Below are 26,709 nucleotides of genomic sequence, written 5' to 3' on the forward strand. Positions count from 1 at the left end.
CAAGCACAGACACATAGAGTCCTGGAAAGGAAGTTAGAGATGGAGGGTGAAATACTTAGCGTACAAATGACATTCAGGGATGGGGAGGTGGTTGTCAGTAAAGTGCTTGCCCTGTGAATATGAGGACCCGAGTTTGGATCTCCAGAATTGTAGAAAAAGCTAGGTGCCATAGCACCTGCCTCTAATCCCAGTGCTGAGGCTGTGGAAACGAGAGAATCCCTAGAGCTCACGGCTTGAAGCCTAGCTTATCTGATGACATTCCAGTCACTAGGAGAGCCTGTAAGGTGGGGAGGTGGAAAGAGCTTAAAGAATGTCACCTGGCTTGTCCCTTGATCTCAAGACCCCTCAGTCACCACCCTCCTCACACACAAAGAAATGACCTTGAAACTCCTGGATTAGAGAGGTGTGGTTGGAGAGGTGTTGGCGTTGAACGGTTGTAGACGTCAGTAGAAAGCTTGCAAAAAGGACCAGTGAGGTCTGAGGAAGGCGGCCACAAGACGCCAAGGAGAAGGGAGCAGAACTTGAACTCTTCCCGACAGCAACTGGTAGTGTTCAGTTCAAAAGCACCATGGTCTCAAGTGGACAATATTGCTGCTTTGAAAGTCAGGAAGCAAAGGTCAACAGCAGAAAGCTTTCGGACGGCCCTCTAAGTTTTCCTTGAGACCAATTTCATGAACTTGTAAAGCCAAAGTTTTTCTTTCTTTCTGTAGGAGAACAAGCAAGATGGAAGGATCCTGAGGGGTTCCCAAAGAGCCAGGAGGAAAAGACGCGGGGACTCAACCGTCTTAAAGCAGGGTGAGCTGGTGACGTAAAAACTGCCAACCTGGTGGCCCCAAGACGGAATTCAGAGAAGCAGTGTGGGCCTTTCTGGTTCTCCACACCACTATAGAGTACTTCTTAAGAGTCTCTCTGATGAAGTTTCCTCCATAAACATTGAGCCTTGAAAGGCAGCTAGTTTTCAGGTTGTTAGCGCGTGTGTATGGAATACCTTCTTTCATTTGCTGGTTTATCCATCAAGATGGCAGTTCCTGCTTCTACCCCTTTGCCCAAACATCTGTTCTTGCTCATTTTCCAAGAAGTTAGGTCTCAAAACATGGCATTGTCATATGATCTCCTTTTTTCTTTTCCTTGAGGCCACATCTTACTCTCTTGGGAAATCTAGTTCTCGGACCTTTCTCTTTGCTCTTTAGTTGGATAAACTCTTCTTCTTTGGTCGTTTTTATATAAGCTTCTCTCAGCCTTACTCCACATAGCGTAATGCAAATGCCCTGCCAGGCCTTTGATGGAGACCTGTACAGCCCAGCTACCAACCTGCATGCTTGCAATCTTCCCTGAGGCCCAGCATTCCTGTTCTGTGATTCTGTTGGTTCTTCCACTGATCCCCAGAAGGAACTAGAAGTGTTTCCTTCCACCTGTCTTTAGCTCACAGCAGACCCGCCGTATTCTTTCAGGTGGCTGTTTCTTTCAGGTGGTTTGTTTCTGTGATTACGGGGAGTAAATTAAATCCCTTCGTTACTCTGCATGAAATGAAATGTCCTCGCTCTGAAGTCTTTCTCTTCTTTCCTCCTAATGCCTTCTCTGGATGAAATTCCAAAACCCTCGGCTCTTGTAGATCTTGTCCTTCCTATCACTCTTTCCCCTTAACTGTTCCAACTTCCTTCCTCTGTGAGCTGCCCAATGCTTTGCACATCCCTATGGACCCACAAGGGCTTCCAGTGTTGTTCCTAGACAACCTGTCTCATCCCTCCCCTTGGTCCAGCACTTTGTCACATTTAATCTCAAACCATCTTATTTTATCACACACATATGATAAATATGATATTCACCACATCAGTGTTTTTCTTCATTTTTGAGAATAGCAGATATTCCCTAAGCCCTCAGGGCACTAGCCTTTTCTCGGTCCTCAACTTCTCGGTGCCATGGGAACAAACAAACAGCGTATTTACACATCTTGCTCCTGGAAGATGTTACTTCCTGCAGCTTCTCTGGGCTTCCTGCTGGACTTTTCATGTATTCCGAGCTCTTTCACTTTCTTCTGCCTTCATCAAATGGATATTTATACCACAGTTCGCTTCTCAGTTCTTGTTTTTATGGAAGAGGAACCAGAAAAAGAGAGAAGTGCCAGCCACGGAACGAGAACAGCCAGAAAGCATAGTATTTGCGCAAGAGATGTCCTGGAACCTTTCATTGATTTCTTAGCTTCGGAAAGTCCATCCTTTGGTTTACTGTCTTTCAGGTTTGCCTCCTAAAGGCAAGAAAACTTGGTGCTGGGCATCCTACCTAGAGGAGGAGAAAGCTGTGGCAGTGCCCGCAAAGCTGTTCAAAGAGGTATGAGTTCTTCTAGAAGCACCGTGGGTGAAGGCACGGCTCATTGTCATTTCCATTGTCTGCTTAGGAAGTGTGACGGGGGATAATTTCTCAGGGAGAATGTTACATGGACGAACCCTCAAAAGGCAGTGATTATTAGGGTGTGCACACCGTGCAGTACAACACGTACACACTCACAAATGCTTACAATTTTAGCATTTTCGTTCATTTTGCACTATCGGAATACTAATACTGAATCACTAGTGGATCCATTTTGTGTCTAATTATGAGGGACTGGACGTGAGTTACTGAGATTTACATCCTGTTAAGAAACATTTAAAATGGCTTTACTACTGATTTACTACTGATAAGAATATTCCATCATAAGTAATTTAAAGTCAGTTGAAAGTGTAAATGGTAGATACAGCTCTGTCTAGGTTCTCTTGCCTCTAGACCCAGGCAGGACTTGGCAAGGTTTCTCTAGAAAGGATCATGTGCTTTTAAGGCATCTGGAGTCTGTTGCCATAATAGAGCTTGTTACGTAAGATGCATGAAGGTGGCCATAGATAGCATGTAAATTAGCAGGAATGGCTGTGTTCCAGTAGAATCTTATTTACAAAGTCATGGTGGACAAGATTTGGCACACAGACTGCGGTTTGCTGACCCTTCATTTAAATCACTTAATGTGTTATAAACCTTCCATGGGTATCTTTCTGTCTATGAATGAACAAAGGACATTAGCGTTGAGTACATCGGCCCTGAGAATTTTAATGCAAATGTAATAGAACTTGCAACTTGTTCCGGATAATTGTTTTCTATAAGTTTGGTGCTTTATTTCTCCATCCCCACACACAGTTATATGATTTAAAGTGTCAGTACTAAAAGACAAAAGTATGACCCTGGGTTCTGTCTTCCTAACCACTAGATTTGTCTTTGCTGAAGGGGCAGTATGGCTAGTTCTTATGTTTCCTTCCTAGACTGTCATAAGCACATACAAGCACCTCCCTGCCCTGTAGCAATGGCTAGCCGATACTTTGTTACACTTGCTTTTTAATTTTACAGTTTGGAGATTATTTCATTTTAGGTCATCAATCCCTCCATCTTTCTTTTTATGATAAACCATAGTATTTTAAACATATTTATTCCTTAAAACTTTAAGTCGCTTTCTTGGTTTCCAGGCCGATATATGTACTTTAGAGAGGATGATGACATTCTGCATATCTGTCAATACCTTTTCAGAATCAGAATTGCTGCAAGAAGGCTCAACTTTGTGTAGATAGCATGAAATTGCCTCTGATTGTCCAGACTTTTCATTCCCAGTGGTCCATGCCCTAGTGTGCCTTCGTAGGGCCTTCCAGCACAGAGCTAGAAAGCTCTTTGGTCTTCACCAGTCTAACGGGAAATGTATCTCGAGTGGTTCTGGTGGGCAAGGTTGACTGTCTCTTTAAGCCTATAAAAGACACAAGCTATAAATCATTAGATATTGTTTTTATGACTTGATTATAGCCTTTGTGAATTTTTCATCTTTCATCTGTCCTTTGCTTTGGGGATTTTTAAGGAGTTGTTTAATGAATCTATATGTTTGATAAGAGCCATCTTTGGGATGGTTGGGATGGGACCCAGGGCCCTACTTATGTTTGGGAAGCACTGATCCCCCCCAGTCATATCCGCAGCCCTAAGAACTCTTTAAGAATAGTAATTATTTAAATTTTGACAAATTGTTTACCCTTAGTGGTTGTGTAATTCTGTTGCCTTTTTGTATTGTAGCACCAGTCCTTTCCATATAACAAAAATGGCTTCAAAGTCGGAATGAAACTAGAAGGTGTGGACCCGGAGCATCAGTCTGTGTACTGTGTCCTCACCGTGGCTGAGGTGAGCTTTGCTTTGCATTTGCTTGGAAAATAAAATGGTAACTGCAGGGCCATAATGATGAGGAAGAAATGTCCATGCCTGAATGTCTACTTCATGTGAGGCAGGACATTTAGTGGATTTTTATGTATGTTACCTCTCCTGATCATCATGAAATAATGCCTTTTGAAACTCATGATTTTTTTTCACCCTGTTTCATAGGTGAGGGACATGAGGCCAGAGAGGGCAAGTAATCAATATGAAATCACACAGTCTCAAGGTGATAGATCTAGAATTTGAAACAATGTCCATCTGATTCCATAGACTTTGCCATACTGTATGTGTTATTCTTTTGGTCCCTGCCCTAGCCACGCCCACTCCCATAACCTCTGACCTGCCCGTGGCCATCTTGGGACCCTTCCTCTCTGCTTCCTTGGCGTGCGCATGCGTTTTCTCTGTCTCTCTCTTCTTTTATCTCTTTTCTCTTCTTTTATCTCTTTTCTCTGTCTTTTTTCTCCCTCTTCCTTAATAAATACTTATGGCTATTTCCTGTGTTTACGTGTCTGTTACCTGCCGCCACCGTGGGCGCGGCATGTGCCCTCCGGTAGCCGCTTTCTCATGGCGGGCTCCGCCAACCCGCCCGGGGATCATTTTTTAAGAATAACAGTATGTTTCTTGAGAAAAGAACCCAAGCAACACATACACACATGCGCGCGCACACATGTCCGCGCGCGCACACATGTCCATTATATCACTGAGAATACTTTTTAATTTGTTTTTCCTCCTGTGGTAGCCTTCTTCCTTCTTCCTTTGAACTAGGGTTATGGGTCTTTCAAAACCTTCTCCCCAAAGGAGTAAGGTGTAGGCACTGGTTTTGGTTATTGTAGAGCTCTTTCGGTGACTGGATTGTAAGAAGCTTGCTTCCTGCAGAGCAGAGAGTGCAATGTGGTGCTCACAGTAGTATAGTTGCCTAGAGCACTCTGAGTGTCCTATGCTGACTATCTTGTAGATGGGGTCTTGGGAGGGAGCAGTAGCAATGCCAGGTGCTGTTGGTGAAGATAAGGCCATGGTGTCCTGGACCTGGGTGTTTAGGGGAAATATTTGAAGACAGGATTGAGTTTGAAGATTCAGGAAGTCTAGATTAAAGCAATCTAAATATATCTGTGAAAGAAAGGACCTTGGGAGAGTAGGGGTGGATTTTAATTACTGTGTTTGCTTCTTCTTTGTGGTATTGAAGATGGAAGCCAGAGGTTCACATTGCTAAGCAACCAGTCTATCACCAAGCTATGTGCTGAGCTCTTGACTCTTGTCTTTTGAAGGTTTATTTTACTTACTGTAGGTTTTTTGATTATAAGAGCTGTTTGCTCTTTGTAAAAACTTCAGAGTACAATAGTACTGATCTCTGTCCCATCTGCCTCTTGCCAAATGGCAGAGAGAGCATCACCCTAACCAGTTACTACTTACTTCTGGTAGATGCCTTCTCTGTACATCAGATTGTATATATCAATTTTCCTCCTTTACATGTAAATGTTACATTATCATATTCGGCCTTTTGCTTCTGTGACACATATACACATTTACTTTTTACCATCAGGTCTTATTGAAAGGGTATTGCAATGAAAGGGTATCTTCATGACTGGGGCCAAGGCATACCACAAAAATAACACCATGCCATGCAAGAGATTTATTGGGAGGTGGGGGGGGATACAAATGGCTACCTCTGAATAGGGATGAAAAACAGATAGTGGCAAACCAGGCTCTAATGCTGGGCTTTATAGAGTGTGTGTGTTGGCGGGGGGGGGGGGGGGGGGGGGGGAGGGGGANATAGAGCATGCACATAGGGACAATACAAAGATGGATACTGGTGGTTGGCCATTAGTGATGACTGCTGGGAGTTGATGCTGGTTGAAGGTGAGGAGGAGCCTGGTTCTGGAAGGTGGGTTGTTCTTAGTTGACTAACTCTTGTTCCACAGAATTGCTTTTGCTCATTTCAACTGCTTGCATATTGATATCAGTTTAATGGGCATGGTGAAATTGAAGTTAGACTGCATAGTGGAACCTGTCCCCATCCCCCAACATCACCAAGTATATGTTTGAGTGAGCAGTCATTCTTCCCATCATCTCTGCGTATTAGCCCTGGAACTCCTGAATGAACAGTTATGGATACACTGTTTGTGATGCTCTTTGCTGGGTGTGTGACAGGGCAAGGCAATATTGAGTCTCCTCCATTCCTTAATTTTGCTGAACTGAGGTCATTTTAGGTTTAACTAGCTTTCCTAGAGTTTATCAGTTCTTAAATCTTCCCAAAAATGTTGAGATTTTGTTTACCAAAGACTGAATAAGGCTTTTGTTTTTATTTTAATCTACCCCCTGCCCTGAGAGGGCGAAAGAGCAGGTGGAGTCCTGTTCCCTGAGGGCTTTGGGGCTTTACTCTGGGAACAGCACTTGCTCAGGAAGAAGGAGTAAAGGATGGGCGGGGTCCTGGGCACAGCCGGCCTGCCTGTTAGAAGGCGGTGGGTTAATTTCTCTGACACAGGTGTTGAAGAATTGTCAAAGAAATGGAGAATGGAGATAACTGTGTTGCTGGGGAGGGGGTGGAAAGGTAGAAAAGATTTGCATGAATAATGAGGAAGGAAGCTCGACAATCCTCAGTGGAAACAGCCCAGCAATCCTGCAGAGCTGATTTCTTTTGTCATTAGTCTTCCTGTGCAGAATCTAGCCTCACACGGTCGGTCTCCTGCCTCAGTTTCCTGAGTGTTGGGATTACCACCGGGTAGTGGATTCTTCTTACTCAAGGTCATTATGTCCTGGGAAACCTTTGCTGCTACAGGAAATGTAAACAGGAAGTGTAGGCTTAGGTTCCTACATCCTCTAGTGTCAGTATTTTGGTCAGGACACATGCTTGTTTTTGTTTGATGATTCCTTGTTTACTATATTATTGTTTTGTTAAAACTGAACTCTCATTCATCAGCAAAACACCACACAAGGCTTGAATAAGGGTCCCATAACACACCTTTCCTCTGTTAGGTTGGCATAGGGTTCTGGGCACTCAGAGGTTAATGAGTGAAATCACCAACAGAAAGGCTGAGGATGTGAAAAACAGACACTCTGTGGGGTACTTATTCATAAGAGGAAGGTCCCTAGGAGAAGGCCCTGTCAGTCCCTGCTGGGAACGTGGATCTTGGGTGATTCATACATTGCTGCCATTCGGTATTCACCTCTCTACTGGCACGAAGTATGTTATTTTCAGTTAGAGATAAGTTTGAACAAGCAAGAGAATTCATAGGTACAGAGGTTATGAATAATGAAAATTGCCTTATTTTTTGCTTCCCAGAAACATTCACCCTGGGAATCTTGGGAAGAGGTGGGCTAGGAATTGGAAAGATGGAGGCTTTCTAGGGTTAGACCTTTCATGTAGGAGTTGAAAGGCATGGCAGTTCCTGGTGGGAAGCAGTTCCATAAAAGCATGTGTCTGACACAGGAAAGAAAGGATATGGAAGTCCTCAGAATGGAGAAGAGGTATCTGTCAATCAGCTGGGGCTCAGGGTCTTAATGAGAGGGAACAGAATAGAAGTATAGGACTGAGGATGACCAAGGTGAGAGACAGCGAAACCCTGTGGCCCAAGCCTGGGAGGAACAGAGTTTGGGAGTCAGCTATGGAAAATGCAAAGCCTCAAGGCAAGGCTGAGCTGAACAGCTGTCTCTGGGCAGGGAGCACAGCATCGCAGAGGACAAGAGAGTCAGGACAAGCTCTGTGTGCTGTGACCGCAAGGGACTAGGGGTAAATGATTTAAGGCTTCACTTGTAGGAGAGGAGCAGAGATAGCTGGGTAGAGAAGAGCCCCCACCCCAGCTCCCTCTGGGCCTGAGGTGGTGGAGGTGGGAGTAGTCCTCAGCCTTCCTGAGAGATTGAATTCCCCAGAGACCCCAGTGTCACCTGAGACTCTAGATTCTGGAAGGAGTGAGTTTAATTGTAAATTTTAAAATGCTACATATTGATACATTTTAAATAAAATATAACATATTAACTTATAAAACATGAATAGGATATTATTCTTTTCTTTGCTCTCTGCCCCCCCCCCCCCGCCTGGTTTTGTTTTATTTTGGTTTTTGAGATAGGGATTTTCTGTGTAGCCTTGGTTGTCTTAGAACTCTCTCTATAGACCAGGCTGGCCTCAAACTCACAGAGAATCTGCCTGCTTGAATGCTGGGATTAAAGGCGTGCACCTCCACACCCGGCTCCTTTCTTTTTATTTCCATTTCCCACAAGAAGTAGTTGTCAATGTTTAGATAGATAGATAGATAGATAGATAGATAGATAGATAGATAGATAGATATCCATGTATGGACATGTAAATATGAATATACATGTCTATACATTTGTAGAAGGAGATACACAGCATATATGTAAGTGCACACATAGTTTTCTCGCAAACAGACTCACCTTGTATGATTTGCTCTGCCACTTGAATTTTAACAGACTGTTTTGGAGGCCTTTCCATGACAATAACTACACTTTCCTCACTTTGGGGGCTCCTAGTGCTGGCTCTGCACTCAGCCTCCTGTGGGATCCTCACATTGGTGTGGCAAGTACCTTCCTGACAAGGCCATCTCCTTAGCTCCACTAAGGATATGTCATACCTGATACCCAAGTTCATTTAGAGAGAGAGAGAGAGAGAGAGAGAGAGAGAGAGAGAGAGAGAACTTACTCAGCCTGCTGATCTATTTCAGGTTTGCGGATATCGGATAAAGCTTCACTTTGATGGATATTCTGACTGCTATGACTTCTGGGTAAATGCGGACGCTCTGGACATCCACCCCGTAGGATGGTGCGAGAAGACTGGTCACAAGCTCCAGCCTCCAAAAGGTACTGCTGCTTGTTCCATGCTTGAAATTCAGTGAAATCTTCCTTTCTCGGCCACCAACTTGGAATTCTTAGACATTATTCTTTATGACAGTTAAGTCAAGCTTATTGTTCATAATGTAAAACATTTAAGAGAATGAATTATTTCCATGCTCTTATTTTCATAGAGCTTAAAACCTGAATAGTAATAATTCTCGACTATAAATAACTGTTACATATAGATCTGTTTTATCTGTTCATATGTGTGAGTGCATACACATATATACACATTGCCTTGAAGAAAACCATTTGAGACATTAATTTTACTGCTAGTTCATTATCTAAGAAAGTCTTGAGAAGCCAGATGTGATGCACACACCCATAATCCTCGTGCTAGGGAGGCCATGGTAGGATCATGGGTTAGAGGCCAGTTTGGGCTTTACAGTGAGTTCATGGCCAAGAAGAATTACAGTAGATAGATCTTACCTCAGAGAGAAAGGGAGAGAGAGAGAGAGAATGAATGAATATGAGTAATTGAGATATTATATCTTGAACCCACCAGCTTAGATATGTTAGAGATCGCAGGGGAAAGTACAGCACTAAAAGCTATTGGGCTAACAATAATTACTTGTCAGTGCTAGGGACCAAGCTTAGGGTCTCATTCATGATAAGGAAGTGATTTACATTGATTTAGGCCCCTAGGCAATGGGGTGTTTTGCTTTTGATTTGTTTGTTTATTGAGACAGGAAGCCTGTCTCCAAGTGAACTCTTTCCTGTCTCCTGAGTGCCCACCTAGAGATGCATAGCCGTACCTGGTAGAATCCTTTATATTATAGTCTGCCAGGGTTTGTTTGTTGTTTTCTAGCCTGTTTTATGATTTGAAAGACAGACATGATCACTTTTAGCCCACTCCCTATGTATTTAATAGTATTTCCTTCTTTTTAACTGTTTTGGGGGTTGTCAAAAATTCAACCAACAGTTTGGTACTTTTGCCTCCTCTCCCTGCTCTGTAGGGGATGGAATTCAGGGGCCCTGACACAGGAGCTCCACCACTGAGCTACATTCCAGACGTTATCTTATAGTAGGCTACCATCCCTGTCCCAACTAAAAGTCCAAGACAGTATGGCATTTTGAGATATATAAAAGCCCATTTAGGAATCCCTTTCTCCTAAGGAAATGCTGCCTGATGAACTGGTAATGTTAGACAGAGACTTTTCGCCCACTGTCATTTGCCCAAACCCTTTGTGAACCTGGGATTATCCCTCACCCCCACCCCCAATATTTTTTCTTTTGAAGAACTAAAACAATTTATTTATTTTTTTTTATTTTATTTTTCCCACCTTCCTATTTGTTCATATTAGTCTCTCAAAGTAAGTGCGGTGAGGGCAGACGAGAAGCATGATTGCTGCAGTTCCCTAGACCTACTTCTGAGGAATTGTAACTACAGAGTTGACAGAAGTAGCCTGACAAGGCAAGCCCTACCCGGTTCAAAATGCATATTGCTTCCTGATGCCTTTTGCCGTACTTCATTACCACCTCCACTTAGGATTCAAAAATAATAGTGAGGGTTGTTGAAGCTAAACACAACCTGTATCTAAAAACACACAGTTATAGATCGTGGGTTACTTATATTTATTGAAGAAGAAAAAAAAAAAAACAACAACATCATTTGGTTGTTTGATTTGAACATGTTCCAGCTACAGGCGGAGTAGGACGGGGAACTAGCTGGTGTGCTCTGTGTGTTTCCTAAGTCTGTCCACGTGTGCTTTCCCCCCAGGGTATAAAGAAGAAGAATTTAATTGGCAGTCCTACCTGAAGACGTGCAAAGCCCAGGCTGCTCCCAAGTCATTATTCGAAAATCAAAACATAGTAAGTGTATCCAAAGTACTTTCCTTTCAGCAGGAGGGAATATTCTGTTTTTAGTGTCTCATAGGATAAATCACAGCGACAACAAGGAACTATAATCAGTTTTATTGCCTTGGTAAGTAGAATTCTCGTATCTTAATTAAACTTTAAAATTAGCTTCAATTCTTCATGAGTAAATATCTATTTTATAGCCATATTATGGTTGTCTCATTGAATGGTGTGCCAACATAATATGAAATCCAGGTGTGACTTACAGTTAAAATACATAAAAATTAAATCGGCTGGAATATTATACTGTTACCCATCATCTGGCCAGGAGGGCAGTTCAGATGGGAGTCGCACAGGGTAATGGATACAGCCTTGTTAGAGTGTGCAGGCGGGAGGTCACCAGGGACTCCACCATGCCTCTATTGCAGCTCAGAGCTTTGTTGGCCGCAGTTTTTGTAGCGAAGGCAAAGGCAGATGTGTATGCATTTTCTGCGTCTTTGCTGTCTGTCTGTTTTTATTCTGTGTTCCTCCCACGGCATATCTGAGAGAGCCTTATGCATTACACTTTCCCTTCCCCAGGATGTGACCTAATTAGGACAGGGGCAAACAAAGTGTCATCCTTATAGCTGACACGGACTAGATAGGAGGGCATACGCGACCTTTCCCTGCAGACAAATGAGCCACTTGATTCCGAGCCCTGGAATCAAAGTTGCTTTTTCTTATCCCGAGCCCTGGAATCAAAGTTGCTTTTTCTTATCCCGAGCCCTGGAATCAAAGTTGCTTTTTCTTATCCCGCGTCACCCCCTGCAACACCAGGGAGCCCTGGACCCTCAGCAGAGTAGAGCACGTGCCTGGCTCTCTTAATAGCACAAGGATCCTCCTCTCCTAGATTCACCCTTTAGGCAGCAGGGAGGAAAAGGATAAGAGGCAACAGCATCACTATCAGAGCTCCCTCCGCATGGAACAAGCATCAGCAATGGGGAAAACTTTGCATCCAGACAGTTTTATCTATCAGGCAGCTGGTTTGCGGGTGCAAATCTAATGGAAGAAACGTTCTCTGATTAAACTGAACATAAACCAGTTTGAAATAAGAGTGAAAAGAGAGAGAGAGAGAGAACATGGTCAGCCTCTTTTATTATCTCTTAATTGGGTAGCCAGCTTAATCACCGGAATGTAAATATTGCCTTGTCAGTATCTATTCTCTGACAAGACATTTCCCTGGAGGAAGGTCAGTCTGCTGGACACTCAGCAGCCTGCTGTGTCTGCCCATGGCTGCTTGCTGATGACTTACATCATGGTGTGATTAACTGCCTTGAACCATCACTGCATTCTGGGCATGGTTAGCATAAACCCTAATCTTAGGCCATGGGTTGGTATTTGAGAGGCAATTAAGTTATCTATTTCTAGAGGAGAGTCAGATATTTATGGCCATAAGTGATATATAATTTCAGGGTTCAAATATATGGTAAGTTTTCTGTGTATTATTTGCACTCTTTAAATCACTCAGGATCTGCAACATTTTCAGATATACTTGCTTACAATTTTGTGACCATAGCTACATAATTTTACTTTTACTGTAAAGTAAAGGTAGCATTTGTTTACTTAATGCATTAGACTAGTGATCATATGCTTCAGTTTGAAATAAAGGGTTTTTATCAGAGGAGAGAAATGACTTACGTTATTCTATAGCTAACATAATGCATATTCAAGTAAAGTATCCTACTCTCAGATTAGAATATTTCCCACAAAAAATGGTAAGGGTTCTTTACACATCACTGTAAAGAACGAACTTAGTGAACCTCTATTGTTTACCTTGTAAATCCCAGACGACTGATAGTCTATGGATTTCCTTAAAATACATAATAGTCCTAATGACAGCATGAATTAACAGCCAGCTCCTGTGCTGCCGCTATGAGTAAAAACTGTCTGTAGTAGTAACCCGAAGTAGTAATAGCTTGAAGCTTTTCATAAGCGAAGGTGACCTACTTTCCGTACAGCGCTTGAGGGATCTGCTCAGAGATGGGAGTGGATTTGTACTGACTCCACATTTTTAACTCAATTAAGTGCATCTTTTGTGTGGAATAATTTTCATTGTCCAATCTGTAATCAAGGAAAAAAAAAAAGAAAGGCCAGACAATCAGCCACATGGTGAGTGAAACCTGCCTGCATCGCATACATCTCCTAACTTAAGGTGTTAAGACACACTCTGGAATGAATTACTTTAAACTCTGCCAGGTTGCAGACGCTTTAGTTCTGAGGCTCAGATAGTTAATTGAAAGTACGGTAGAGCTTCCATGTTTATTGTTGCCCGTGGAAAGCACCCCCACTGTGAGGCTGGCACAGCATTTTATAGTAGGTGAAGATGCTCGTCCTTGAAGCCGGGGTATAGAGTATGTAGATCTCACTGTTGTGAAGTGTGCTTATCTCTGATTAAACCTGCGTGTTTCCATAGACAGCGATCCCGTCAGGCTTTCGAGTTGGAATGAAGCTTGAGGCTGTAGACAAAAAGAACCCTTCCTTCATCTGTGTTGCCACAGTAACAGATATGGTGGACAATCGCTTCCTGGTGCATTTTGACAACTGGGATGAGAGCTATGACTATTGGTAAGACAGTTTCCCTTAATGTGTGCTGTTGAGAATTTAATGCTTAGCTAGGGAGTGTAAGTTCACAGTTCAAAATAATGAACAATGTGAAGTGTATAACAAAACAAAACAAAAAATCTCTACACATGATGGTGGTGTCCTCCTGCTCTTGGATGGTGAGGCAGGAGGATGAGAAGGTTAAGGTCATCCTCTGCTACTTAAGGCATTTTGAGACCAGCCGGGATTACCTGAAAGCTTGTCTTGAAAAAAAAACAAAATTGATGGGACTGAAAGAGATGGCTCAGTGGTTAAGAGCACAGGTTGGTCTTCCAAATGACCTGGACGGATTAACAGCACCCACATGGCAGATCATGACCCCCTTTTACTCTGGTTCTAGGGGACCCAGTGCCTTCTTCCGGCAATGGTGAGCACTGGTATACAGATATACATGCAGGCAAAATACCTACCCATACCCAGAAAAAGAAAAGAAAAAACAGATTTTAAATTTATGGTCCACTTTTTCCTTTTTCAGATTTTTAAGTTTTTGCTTGTCCGTGTATTTCTAATTAATATCTTTTCAGATGACTCAGGATTTGTGTTTGACTTGGCTTTGTAATATGAAATTGAAATTTGCATCCCCATGTTCCCAACTTAGTCCTGCACGTGGCAACTTAGACCTGCATGTACACAAAAACACAGACTCACTTACCTTCTCCTCTTGAGGGTCTGGAGTAACTTTTTAGTAATTTATTTTAACCATCTTTCTATATATTTATACTCAGCTAATTGAACCATTCAGATAGCTGAATATAAATGATACCAATGGAACATTATTTTTAATCCCTGCATTTTTAGGTATACTATATACAATAGTAAGAACATCATACTATGAAATTATGCCATTATAAAACCATCATACTAGAGCATTTGACTTTTATATGCATATATATGGTGCTAGGGATCAAACCCAGGTTCCTGCGTCTGCTAGGCCAGTGCTCCCTCTGGATATAGCCTCAGCCTAAGCCACCGCATTTTATTACACAGCTGATGACTAGAACTGGGTTTCCTGGTAAAGATCATCTCTAAAGTGTTTCTGTCTTAAGAACGTGTGAGATCAGAATATTGTAGAGAGATGTCAGATGTAATATGGCTGTTATCAAGGGAATATAAATTTATGTAAATGTTTCATAGTTTTTCTTCTTCAAGAGTTTATTGCATATATTTCCATTTATTGAGGGCAGTGCATATGGAGGCCACCGGAGTCCTTCTCTCCTTGCATGCACTGTGTGAGTCCCAGGGTTAGAGACAAGTGCATTTACCCATTGTATCTCATTTCTTAATATGTGTATCAGTAGATACGTCAATAATTCTTATTATTTTCCAAACTGTATTTTTAGATATCAGTTTTACCTGAATTGTTTAAGAAGGAGACTATTTGGATATGTTTTTTCGTGCGTGGTGTATGTGTGTGCATTCATTTAGAGGCTAGAAGTTAAAGTCAGTGTCTTCCTATTTCACTTCGTTGTGTTTTCTGAAGTAGAGTCTTCCACTGGATTTTACAGCTTGCTAATTCATTTAGCCTTGCTAGCCATCTTGCCTTAGGAATTCCCTGCCTGTCTTCTGAGTGCTGGGGTCACTGGCTAGCTGCCACACCCACCTGACTTTCTGTCTGTGCTGGGGTCCCTAACTCTGGCCTTCAGGACTGTGCAGCAAATGCTTTATCCCAGGAAACATCTATCTAGCCTCTACAAAAGCCTGCCATGTGCCTCTTTATTCAACTTAGATAAAATGAATTAATGTTTATTTGTATGACCACATAAGTATCACAGTGATTTTGTTGTTGCCGTTGTTATTGTCATATTAATTTTTTTTTGTTACTTTTTGAGACAAGGTCACTTTGTATGGACCTGGCTATCCCAAAACCTGCTCTGTAGTCCAGGTTGGTTTCAAACTCACAGTAATCAAACTGGCTTTGCCTCCTAGGGCTGGGATTAAAGCCTTAGAAACCATGCCTAGCTCATCGCAGTGTTTTAGAGCCATAATTACTTCTTTGGATTTCTGGAATAAAGCAGTGACCATGGGAAGCTTTGGCACAGTTACTTTTCCAATGTCAGGTTCCTTGGTGAACTAACAAAAAGGACCCTGGTTTCTTCTGAGAAAGAGTGAAGGGGAAATCTGATCTCTTAGAGCTGATTTTGCACTTTTAAAAGCGTAAACTAATGTCCTTATTTTTACACTGGAATGTCCTTGGAGGATTATTTATATTTCTATTGACATGAAACCATATCTCGTTAATTGTCAGAAAAAGAAAGTGCGCTCCCTTCCTCAGGGTGCAGCAAAGGCACATTAAAAATTGCCTAAGTGTCCTGGATTCTCTCCAGTTCTCTAGTCTTTGAAATTTTGTTTCTGCATAAATTACTTTGGTGTGTAATTGAGGATACAGATTTCCTTTCTTTTTTCAATTCAAAGTAGTTTTGAAGCCAGAGTCTTTACCCACCCCACACAGCCTTAGGATAGGGATACTCTATCCTGTTTTACACAGAGGGAATGGGAAGCATGCACCTGTCTATACCCATTACTACATGTTTAGTTGTGATAAAGTATTCTTCCTTTTAAAGAGGAACATGATAAGAAAGGAAAATAATGTACGATTGAAATAAAATACCTTTACCTCTGGGTTTCTTGATGGCTGTTAAGCTTAGAAATAACCTGAAATATCACTGGATATTGAAACTAGAAACTGTTTTGAAGCTGCAGGAAGGAAAGTGAGAGCTGTTCTGGGGATCCCACCAGCAATACACACTCAGACACATCTGGTCCATCGACAGTCTTTATTCCCTCCTGCTGGGAGTACACGCAGGACCCTAGTGTAGCACTGAGTGTTTAGGGTGAGGGGTTTTTAAAGGCAAAAACTACTTTCTGGTAGCTTGCTCCCACAGCTGCAGGGGAGGTTTTGAACAAGCAAGCAGTTTAACAGAAGCTAAGCTAAGTGGTTAGCTGGAGGGGAGGGGCAGGTTTGTGCAAGCAGGTGGTTTAACAAGCTAAGTTAAAGGGCATCTTTTCCTTAGGTTCCTAGAATAGAGTTGGGTAATTTTACATGGAATTCCCCATCAAGGAGATCAAATTCTCGTTAAAACTGAAATGACTTCAGCAAGAATACAAGATAGAGGAACCTCTGTATTACCCCACCCCCTTTTGCAAACACCGCCTCTTTTCCCTCTTACCTTCCTGCTGTCTGATATTGGGCTCCAGGGGCAGAACCTATCATGAGAACAGTCACTTCTTATTCCCCCCAGGTGCTGGGAAATATTCTTCCTTGTAAGAAATAATATTTCCTTGTGACCTTGTCTTTGGGGATTCTGGACAGCGTGATGAAAAGGCTTAGTATGTTCAGCACAAATCCCTGGGTGGCTAGAACTGCGGCTTCAGCCACTTTGATTGTTTTCTAGCAGGGCATCTCAGTGAGGAAGGGCAGAAGTCAGCAAGGAACAGATCTGTGCAGAGGGAAGATTCACAGAGACCGCCCCGTCTTTCCCCAGGTGTTCCTAAGTAAACTGCAGACTTTTTAAAATGGATTTCATCTTTTATTTCTAGATATATTGAGTCTGTGTTTATAAAAATCATATTTTTTGATGTTTAGGTTATTGTCCCTCTTTTGTTTTTTGTTGTTGATTTTTTAATGGATTTTTATTGAGCTCTATGCTTCCCTCTGCTCCCTTCCCTGCCTCCCCCCTCCCCTTAAACCCTCTCCCAAGGTCCCCATGTTCCCAATTTACTCAGGAGATCTTGTCTTTTTATACTTCCCATGTAGATTAGATTCATGTGTGTCTCTCTTAGATTCCTCATTGTTGACTAGGTTCTCTGGGATTGTGATTTGTAGGTTGTTTTTATTTTGTTTTGTTTTGTTTTTTGCTTTATGTTTAAAAACCACTTATGAGTGAGTACATATGATAATTGTCTTTCTGGGTCTGGGTTACCTCACTCAAAATGATGTTTTCTATCTAGCTCCATCCATTTGTCTAAACTGCAGACTTTTTAAAAGGTAGATTTCTTTTGTAGTTATAAATTGAGAATAATACTAATTTTGTTTCTCCCTAATGGAATATTGATGTACTTGTAACTCGGGTCTTAGAGTGATATCAAAAGTGATTTCATTATTGAGTTTAGTTGGAGGCGCACTGTGTGTTGGAGGTGGCAGAAGGCCATGGAGTGCATGAGATTTAGTCACAAACTTCAGCCCCGAGGGCCCGTGTTCTCCCGTGGGAAAGAAGCATGCCCCCAGTCATTGGTGGTTAGTGTTTAATTGTCAGAACCAACTGTTGCTGTCTTCTGAGACACGTGGAGTGACATCTTCTGAGTTGGGGTTCCCGCGCCTGGATAGTTTCGAGTGTGGTTTCATGGCTGGAGGAAGGCCTCAAACCACCGTGAAGCGCAAAGTGGAAATAGCTGACACTAATCACTTCTCTCTCGGCTCAGAGAAAAAGAAGAAACAAAAGTTTAATCCTCGGGTGACTAAATGGCATATCACTTTGATCTTCGCCAAATTTACCGTGTTATCAAGAGATCCTCAGCAAAAAGCACATTAATTAATATGAATTATGGAAGAGAGAACTAGGCAACTCAGCCGGATGAAATCTGTAGTTGACTAGTAAAGCAGAGAGTCAAGAAATGATGAGTGGCTGGGGCAGCCACTTGTGCTGTGGGTGAAGCAGTGGAAGGGGTTGGTGGCATGGCTTACAAAAAACTGTAACTATTGTTACTGGAAAGAGACATTGATGCTCCCTTACAGAAGCCCCTGGAAGTGCTCTTGCTCAGATCTCTGCTAGGCTTGCATAGGTACATGGTTTTATGTAGTTTTTGACTGTGACATGCTAGTACTTACCTGTAATCTCATGGGAGGTAGAGGCAGGAGGATTAAGAGATGAAAGCTTCTCAGCAAGTTCAAGGCTAGTCTCAAAACAAATGTCGTGGCCAACAAAACAGATGTATTTCTTTTCAACCCCTGGGGCAGAGGTACTCACTTAGCCTGTTTGTATTTCTATAACATGACCTTCATTTCTTGCTCACTTTAGAATTAAATCATAAGTAACAATTTTTTTCGTGAATTATTTTGTTTCCGAGTCTTTCAAAATGCACTAATCTTGATCCAAATGGATCATAGCAGACTCTGCGATTAATTTTCGCTTCAAGTTTTTTGAAAGGTACTTCCGACATGACCTATGAAAACCTAAATGACAGAAATAGAGAGGTCCAGTGAAAGGAGGTTTGCTCTCAGTTCCTTGTTCCTTTTGCTACATTTCTGCCTTTGAACACTAGATGGGACTAAGATGTGGTGAAAGAAATGAGCTTGGGGCCTTCCAACTTCTGAGTGAAGTGTTTGCTACTGACGGAGTATAAATAAAATAGGTCAGAGTAGGCTATTCTTATCTTCTCTACTGAGATGGTGCCTTTATCTTAAATAGTGAGTTTAATCAATATGTAGTTATAGTTATGAGTAAGACCTTACATAAGATTTAGGTAATACATAATATGTAATATGTAAGATTTCCTTAATTATAATTTATAAAGAAATCAGATGAAATCAAAAGTTATCTATTTATTGTCCTTGCCTTGAAATAACCGTCCTGGGTCTGGCAGATACTTTACAGTTATATTTGATTGACAGCGGAAAGAATTAAATCAGTGTATATTATTATGAAGCTATTTATAAATACTTCCTTTTTTCTCCTACAAAGTATTGTAAAAAGAAAATATAAATTACTAAAACATCATAGTAATCTATTTAGTATCTCATAACATACCAATATTTTAGAAAGAAAAATAGAATAGTTATTTTATGTGTTAAAATATTATATACTATCCCATAGATATTACAGGCTGCTGAAGTAAGAGTACTTTCTTAAAGGTACTACACCACCAGTAAAAATCCATAACCAAAGTGATTCAGAAAAGCTGAGGGCATCCAAATAGCCCTATTAGTATAATTGTAACAGTACATCATAAGGAATTGTATAAAGTGAGACTTTATATAATAGCTAAAGGCTATGACCTTTAGCTCACTACTTCCCAAGCTGAGTTCTGCAGAACAGTCATGTTCCATGCAATGTTAAAGGTTTGCTGGATAAAATAGTAAGTATATCGTAACTAACTGCCTCCTGGAAATGCTGCTTTAGAAAATTCTAAACTGGCTTTTTTATAGTATAACTATAATCTTTTGATATCCTGTGTACTGAAATTCTCGGAAGTGGAGTATATTGTGTTGTTTTGAAATGACATGTTATGTGTATTTGGACTCTTGTCATGTCTGGTCTGGTGTCGGTCTGTCTCTCATTTCTCTCTCTCTCTCTCTCTCTCTCTCTCTCTCTCTCTCTCTCTCTCTCTCTCGTGTGTGTGTGTGTGTGTGTGTGTGTGTGTGTGTGTGTGTGTGTGTTTCAGAATACTTGTTATCTTTGAAAGCACAGATGGGGCAAGGTCCCGACCAGTTTTTTTTTTTTCGAGACAGGGTTTCTCTGTGGCTTTGGAGCCTGTCCTGGAGCTCGCTCTGTAGACCAGGCTGGTCTCGAACTCACAGAGATCCCCCTGCCTCTGCCTCCCGAGTGCTGGGTCCCGACCAGTTTTTTAAGAACGATGTTGTGGTGTGCCTGTTGGACTCCTGGTCTCTGTAATATTTACTGTAAGCACTCCCTCGTAGAAAAGCCTGTATCTTCTTACTGTCTCCTTGCCTGGCACCCCAGTGCAGGTTGAATCCACTTCCTGCCTACTGTGTCTGTGCCTGACCACTGGGTGTAGCTAGAGATAGGAATTCCACATATTGGCTGGTGACCTTCCATTTGTGGCTGTTAAAGTCACTGGGCCCTCAATCCCAACCTCTCTCCTTGTCTACTCCTCCAGACCTTATTTCCTTCCAGGATTCTCCTCTTTCAGATGTCTTACACTCTAACTCTGCCCCCTCTCCAAACAGATGTTTCGTTTTTTATTTAACTGAGAGAAAGCAGTGAGAATAGACTCCCTCTTCCTGCACCTCGCTTGGCTCCCCTTCCTGATCTGCAGGTGGGTGACTAACTCAGAGGCTCCCTTGGGGCTCCACGCTCTGACTCCTCCTCTCCTGGGCACCAGCATCTCACCCTCTCTGAAGAATCCTTGCCAGTGCACACGTACAGAAAGAGAAATATGTTTGAAACCTGATGTGTCCTTAGCATATGGAATGCCCCCCAGCCCCCTACCCCCATCACGGGCTTTGTTCAGCCGCTATTTCTTTTTTAACTAATGTATACTTCTTGCCTTGCTTTTTTAAAAAATCCAACTTTTATTTTCCAGTAATTTTAAACTAGAAAATAGAAAATTCCCATATGTACGCTGTCAGGTTTCAAACCTGACAAATGGCCCAGGTGCCTATTTAGCATATCAAAGCAAACACTGGCCAGCAGGTGCTCCCTGCACTCCTCAGTCCCTTATGGGGCACTCACAGCTGTCATACTCTGCCCCCTGCCCTAAATGCCTCCAGTCCAGGGGCTGGACTGCCCTTAGGCTCTCCCCTATATAATCCAGCCATTTTGGTTACCCCTCCTCTTTTGGGCCTATTGACTGCTGTAACTGCTTCCCCTCTTTTTCCCTCCCATCCCCTCCCACTCCCCTCACAGGGCTCAGAGCTGTGTCCACTTTAGACTCCCAGACATCCCTGCCTCTGGCTATGCTCTCCCACATACATGTAATAAACTTTCTTCTCCGCCATATCTAGGAGCAGTTATGTTCTTTTCCTTTTTAATTTCTTTTTTTTTTCATTTATGTGGTCCTGAAACCCAGGACCAATCATGTCCTTTCCTTTTCAATTTCTCTTTTTTTTCACTCGTATCCATCCCATGTCTTTCAATTTTCCAACTTAAGCATTAAAACAAATCTTCACTTTTGCTTTTTCACTTCCTCCATTTATTTATTTATTTATTTATTTTTGGTTTTTTTTTCGAGATAGGATTTTTCTGTAGCTTTGGAGCCTGTCCTGGAACTAGCTCTTGTAGATCAGGCTGGCCTCGAACTCGTGGAGATCTGCCTGACTCTGCATCCTGAGTGATGGGATTAAAGGTGTGTGCCACCCAACTCGCTGCCCTCATTTATAACCGAAGTTCTTACACATGCTTTCGGTGTCACTGTCTTCATCGTCTCTCCTTCCATTCTCTCTGAATGCCGTTTTGTTCCAGCTTTGAATTTTACTCTTGTCACTGATGTAGTTCCCTCCCAAAACCAATTAGGAGACCAAGTCCTGTGTGTAAAAGAAAAGAGCTTTTATTCTTCTACAAGTTTGCAAACCTGGACTCTCTGTGAGTCTAATGTATTGGAGTGATTGCTGGGAGAGCCCAGAACTCCACTGGGGTTGTTGGGTTTTCACAGTAGCAAAGGTGGGGGTGAGAAATTTCTGATGTTCAGGACTGCTGATTGGCTGACATTTGTCTAAGGGTATCCTGGTGAAAAGCAGAGGGTGTGTGCTGACAGGTGATCCTATCTACAGTGGTTGGAACTTTAGGAATTTTCTTTGGAGGGTCTGTACCTGGGTGGGGCCTGGGTGGTCTCAGTTTGTGGTCTTTCTTGGAACCAGGTATTGCCTTAGGGTAAACTACTGAGACTCAAGCCCCTAGTGAGCTTGTCAGGGCTGGGTCCTACACTGTTGACAGGTCCTACAACAAGCCCTTGCTTCTCCTTTGATCTGTGACACCATCACACCCAACTGATTTCTTCTGTAACTTACTTCACTTGCTAGTCATCTGACATAGACTTTGTCCCCTTCTCTCTCTGGATTGTCTCAAGTCTGCTTGTGGATTAAATATCATCCCAAATGCTGATAACTCCAAAATGGACACTTTGGCCCTGATCTTCTTTGTGTGTGAACACTAGACATGGTTTATTTGACATTCTTTCTCGTTTGTCTAACGGGTATTTGCTAAGCAAGCCGATAGCAGGAGCTTTCATCCTCCGCTTGAAATGTCAGAGCCGCCGCTAGCAGTATTTCCCAGCCCAGGAAATGGCAGCTATGTTCTTGTTGCCTATGTCCAGAACCTTGGAGTGAGTGTCCTGACTTCTTCATTCCGCTCACCTCCTATATTAAATGTCCCGACAAATGCTCTTAGTTCTATTGCTTACATTGTTCACATGAACCTGATTGCTCACTGGTTTTACTACCTCCACTCTGGTCCAGGCTTCTGTGTTCAATCTGGATCAACTTCTAACTGACTCTTGCTTCCAGTATGGATTACTGTTTGCCTAATAGTTAAAATAATCACTTTAAGACGTAAATCAGACTAAGCTACTTAACACCCGCCACAATGTTCGACTTTACTCTTGATTAAAAGCCTTCACTTTGTTGCATGCTAAATGGGCTTCCGTTCTGGCATTTTGTATCTATCTGCTTCCTTTCATCCGTTCTTTCCTCTCCATGCTCCAGCACTCCTAGGGTCTCCTCATCAGAACCTTTGGACTTGTCTCTACCCAGAATGGGTTCTTTTCTATGTTCGAGTGGCTCACTTCTCTCTTTCATCGCATCTTTCAAGTGTTGGCTCAGGTACTGCCTCACGAGAGGGTAGGCTAGAAACAGGAGCGCCTTTGCGCTCTTAACCTATTCCTTATATCTGCTTTTCTGTGTGCCAACCGTAGCTCATAAATTTAATTAGGCCTGTGATGGCCGCAACAGTACTGAACATGTACAAGCCTAAAGTCATTTATTCTCCCGTAACAATTCTGTAGTATTTACATCGTACTAGCTATTTTAAGTAACCCTGAGGTGGCTTAAAGTAGGCAGGAGGATGCACATACAGTGGATACAAATGTCACACCATTTTATAGAAGGTTCTTGAGCACCTCAGTTGTTATCTTCAGGGGTCCTGGGCTCGAATTCCCCTGCAGAGACAGTGGACGGTTATCTTTTATTTCTAAAGTTCCTTTCTACAAGGGCATTTCCTCAGGATCTGCCCAGTGCCTGGCACATCAGTTTTTGACATGCTGTCTTCACTTGATATTTAAAAGAATAAGTGAGCAGATACACGGGTGAAGGACTTTGCAATGGGGAGGTAAGGACTTGACAGAACAAGTGTGGTGAGGACAAGGAATGAAAAGCACCAATGCTGTGAGCTGATGAGAGGGCTCTGGGAAACACACGCTTAGTTATAGCGAAGATGATGGGCAGAAGAAAGCAGCAAAGGGAAGAGAACGCCTCATTTTAGTCTCTGGTATCTGCATTCTAAAGGGTAACAGAAATGCCATACTGTTACTATTTACATATTTGTTTATTTGCACTGGGCCTTTTGCTAGTCTATGGGATCTAGAAGAAGCATCCCACACTCCCATTATGGGTTAAACCCATTTATACTATGTTTTATATTTTAATTATTCAAAAACCTCTGCAGCAGTAGGCTCCCACATGGAGCTCTAAAATTTTTAGTGCTAGTTAACCTTCCCCATTCCATTGCCGCCTCGCCCGGCCCCCACCCTCACCGCATTTGATCCTCCTTGCTCCTTTACCCCTTCCCCTGCACGCCACCTGTGTTCTATCCTCCTTGAACACTTCCCTACCCAGGGCCCCTGATTTTTGTGGGTACTCTAGCCTGCTGGTTTTGATAGTGATCTTGCCCTTGAGCTTTAGAGATGCTAAATTACTTTTAGCTTTGCTTTTACATAGTTTTCTCCCATGATGCTTTCGAATAATGCTCTCCTTTGTACTTTTTCTGCATTTGAGGTTTTTGACTTTAGCGTTTCTTTTTTCCATGGGAAATAAAACTGTGGTGTCAAATATGATAATTTACCTAGCAAAAATGCATACTATATGTGTGAAAACTTCATACATGTATTTATATGAAGAATAAAAGCTTCTTTAGCATTTTATCAAGTTGAATAGATTATAATAGATAGAACTCTTGAATGTGTTCATAACTGCTAATTAATTTTCCTCTTAAAATTTTCTGACAGTGTTTGCCTGTCTCTCTAGTAACTACAGCTTTTTATTTTTATAACTTGCAGGTGTGAATCGTCCAGTCCACACATTCATCCCGTTGGTTGGTGTAAAGAACACAGAAGAACCCTCATTACCCCACCAGGTTTGGATTTATAATGTGTCTTTATGTTTTCCATGTACTTGCCGAGCTGCCCACATTTTTCTCTAAAGTGCCAGAAAATAGATACTTTGAATTTGGTGTGCCCTGGAGTCCCTGTCACAATTGCTCAGCTCAGTTGTAGCGCAAAAGCAGCTGTAGGAAATAAGTAAACACATAAGTGTGAGTGTTTGCAGTTTTCCTTTACAAAGTCCTGCAGCCGACATCAGGTGGAAACTCCTCAGCTGTATTCAACACTGGCATCGTTTACATCCCAACCTTAGCTTATCTTCTTCCTTGACAAAGTTTGTAAAGATGTCGTTCTGTTTTCAACTTGCGATTCATTTTTGGACTTCATTTATATTAGAGCGCAGGCGCTAAACTTGGGCAGATAAACAAAGTGGATTTGGTGCTGAAGGCGGAGCACGGCCCGCATTGTTGGGTTCACTTCTCACAGGTGTCCTGTTGAAGTGAGAGCCTGTGACTTTATGCTTTTCGACTAGAGTGTACACCCTTTTTTTGTTTGTTTGTTTGTTTGTTTAGGTTGCTGTGGTTTCTGGTTACAACATAGGTTTTTGTAGCTTGTGCTAGCTGGTATCTCTGTTCCCTGAAGCTTTGGGGGGAGGAAGTGCTTCAGCTGTCTGTCAGAAGCTGTGGAGTCTTCTTATTGTACTTGCTTTCTCTTTGACAAGAAACAATGTAACTGCTGGTAAACAGTGTCCTTGCGGTTTTATGTGCCCAAGAACAGATTCATCAGCATCCGCTTATAAGAACTATTTGAATGTCTCTGTTGAAAGTGTCATGGTCCCTACAGGTGGGAAAAGGCAGGATCATCAGCTGACATGAACCCCTACTGCTCAGGGGCTGGTGCTCAGTGGATAGTAGAGAAAAGCAGACCACCTTGATCACAGAGAGAGAAAATGAGACCTGGGTTTCTGGGCAGCTAGTCTGTGGATGGAGCCTGAAGCGTATAAGATCAGCTTCTTGATACAGTTCCATTCCACTCAAACAGCCATCTGTGTAAGATTCACCCCCAGTTCCTTATTCCAGGGCCACACTCAGACTGCCTTGATTACTTCTTACAAGGGAACCCACCATTCTTATCACCTGCAAACCTAATCCTTTCTACTTTCAAAGATGTTTGTAGGTGGAAGGGAAGAAAGGGGAGAAATGACTCATTTTCACGGCCGGTTTGAAGACGAGAGAGGCAGAAGCAGCATAGAGTTAAAATGGAATATTAATAGTTGTATGGCTCAAACCTGTGCCGCCGCGTTGTAGGCTGGTGATCGCAGAGTTGGTTCTCTGCAGCACCACCGCCTAACCTGCTGTGAGGAGTTCTGTTATTTCCCAGTTTAATATCAGTTCTGTCATGTACACCACTACTTCCGTCATCATCAGCGTCCGGTAAATAGTGAACCAGTGACTAACAGGTTCCCGATGCTGTCCCTGGGAAGGGATGAGTGTGGTATTGCGTTAACTTCATCTGTGAGGCCCAAGCCAAGTCATCCATCACCTTTCATACACTTTTGTCACAGAATGGAAGAAAATAAGTTTTTTTTGACAAGCTTTTAAAAGTTCAGAGTTGCATGTGAAGATGTCCAAATATGATATAGTATGTTTTTAAAGGCACAGGAGAATGTACACCAAAGATGATGAAAACGATACATTCAGTATTACATAAATTCTACAAAATGTAAGAGCAAGACTAACAATGAGGAATCCCAGTCAAATGTGAGCCTAGTTCTCCAGGGATGTGCTCTCTCTCTCTCTCTCTGGTTCCTTTGCCTGTAAGGGCTCAGTCTCACCTCTTGTCTGAAAAGAAGCGTCTACGCACTCAGTTGCCTTGGACAACTCTTCTATCACCATTGCTGTCTCATGCACAGCCTGTCCATCTCCTGACCAGTTCTCCTGGCTACACTGTGCTCACATTCTGTGCATATGCCTGTCTGTATTGTTCCTTCTTTGAAATTAAAATCTTTGCCTTTTAAAAATAATTATGAATATATAAATATACATACACAAATGCGCATTTATAAATTGAAATCAAGGCACTGCATATGAAAAAAATATGTGATACATGCCTGAGTCTGGCTTATTTTACTCACGTAGTGGTCTCTCTTTCCACCCAGATTCCTAAGACTGTCATAATTTTATTCCTCCTTAGCAGAGATTCCACTGTGCATCCATGCCACATTTCTTTATG

General features: G+C 42.2%; 1 protein-coding gene across 13 annotated transcripts in view; it reads left to right on the forward strand.

Annotated features, from left to right (window-relative positions):
* L3mbtl3 (L3MBTL histone methyl-lysine binding protein 3) overlaps positions 1 to 26,709 on the forward strand; it is a 108,174-nt gene that overhangs the window by 34,722 nt on the left and 46,743 nt on the right. For all 13 annotated transcript variants that reach the window (XM_050138071.1, XM_050138072.1, XM_050138060.1 and 10 more), the window contains 7 exons: positions 711 to 795; positions 2,237 to 2,328; positions 4,075 to 4,179; positions 8,886 to 9,021; positions 10,775 to 10,866; positions 13,304 to 13,455; positions 24,436 to 24,512. In XM_050138071.1, the coding sequence (XP_049994028.1) occupies positions 711 to 795; positions 2,237 to 2,328; positions 4,075 to 4,179; positions 8,886 to 9,021; positions 10,775 to 10,866; positions 13,304 to 13,455; positions 24,436 to 24,512 (739 nt within the window). The remainder of the gene's footprint in view (positions 1 to 710; positions 796 to 2,236; positions 2,329 to 4,074; positions 4,180 to 8,885; positions 9,022 to 10,774; positions 10,867 to 13,303; positions 13,456 to 24,435; positions 24,513 to 26,709) is intronic.

This window comes from Alexandromys fortis, unplaced genomic scaffold (assembly GCF_014885135.2).
Source record: "Alexandromys fortis isolate MF-2015 unplaced genomic scaffold, M_Fortis_MF-2015_v1.1 scaffold_14, whole genome shotgun sequence".
Lineage (NCBI taxonomy): Eukaryota > Metazoa > Chordata > Mammalia > Rodentia > Cricetidae > Alexandromys > Alexandromys fortis.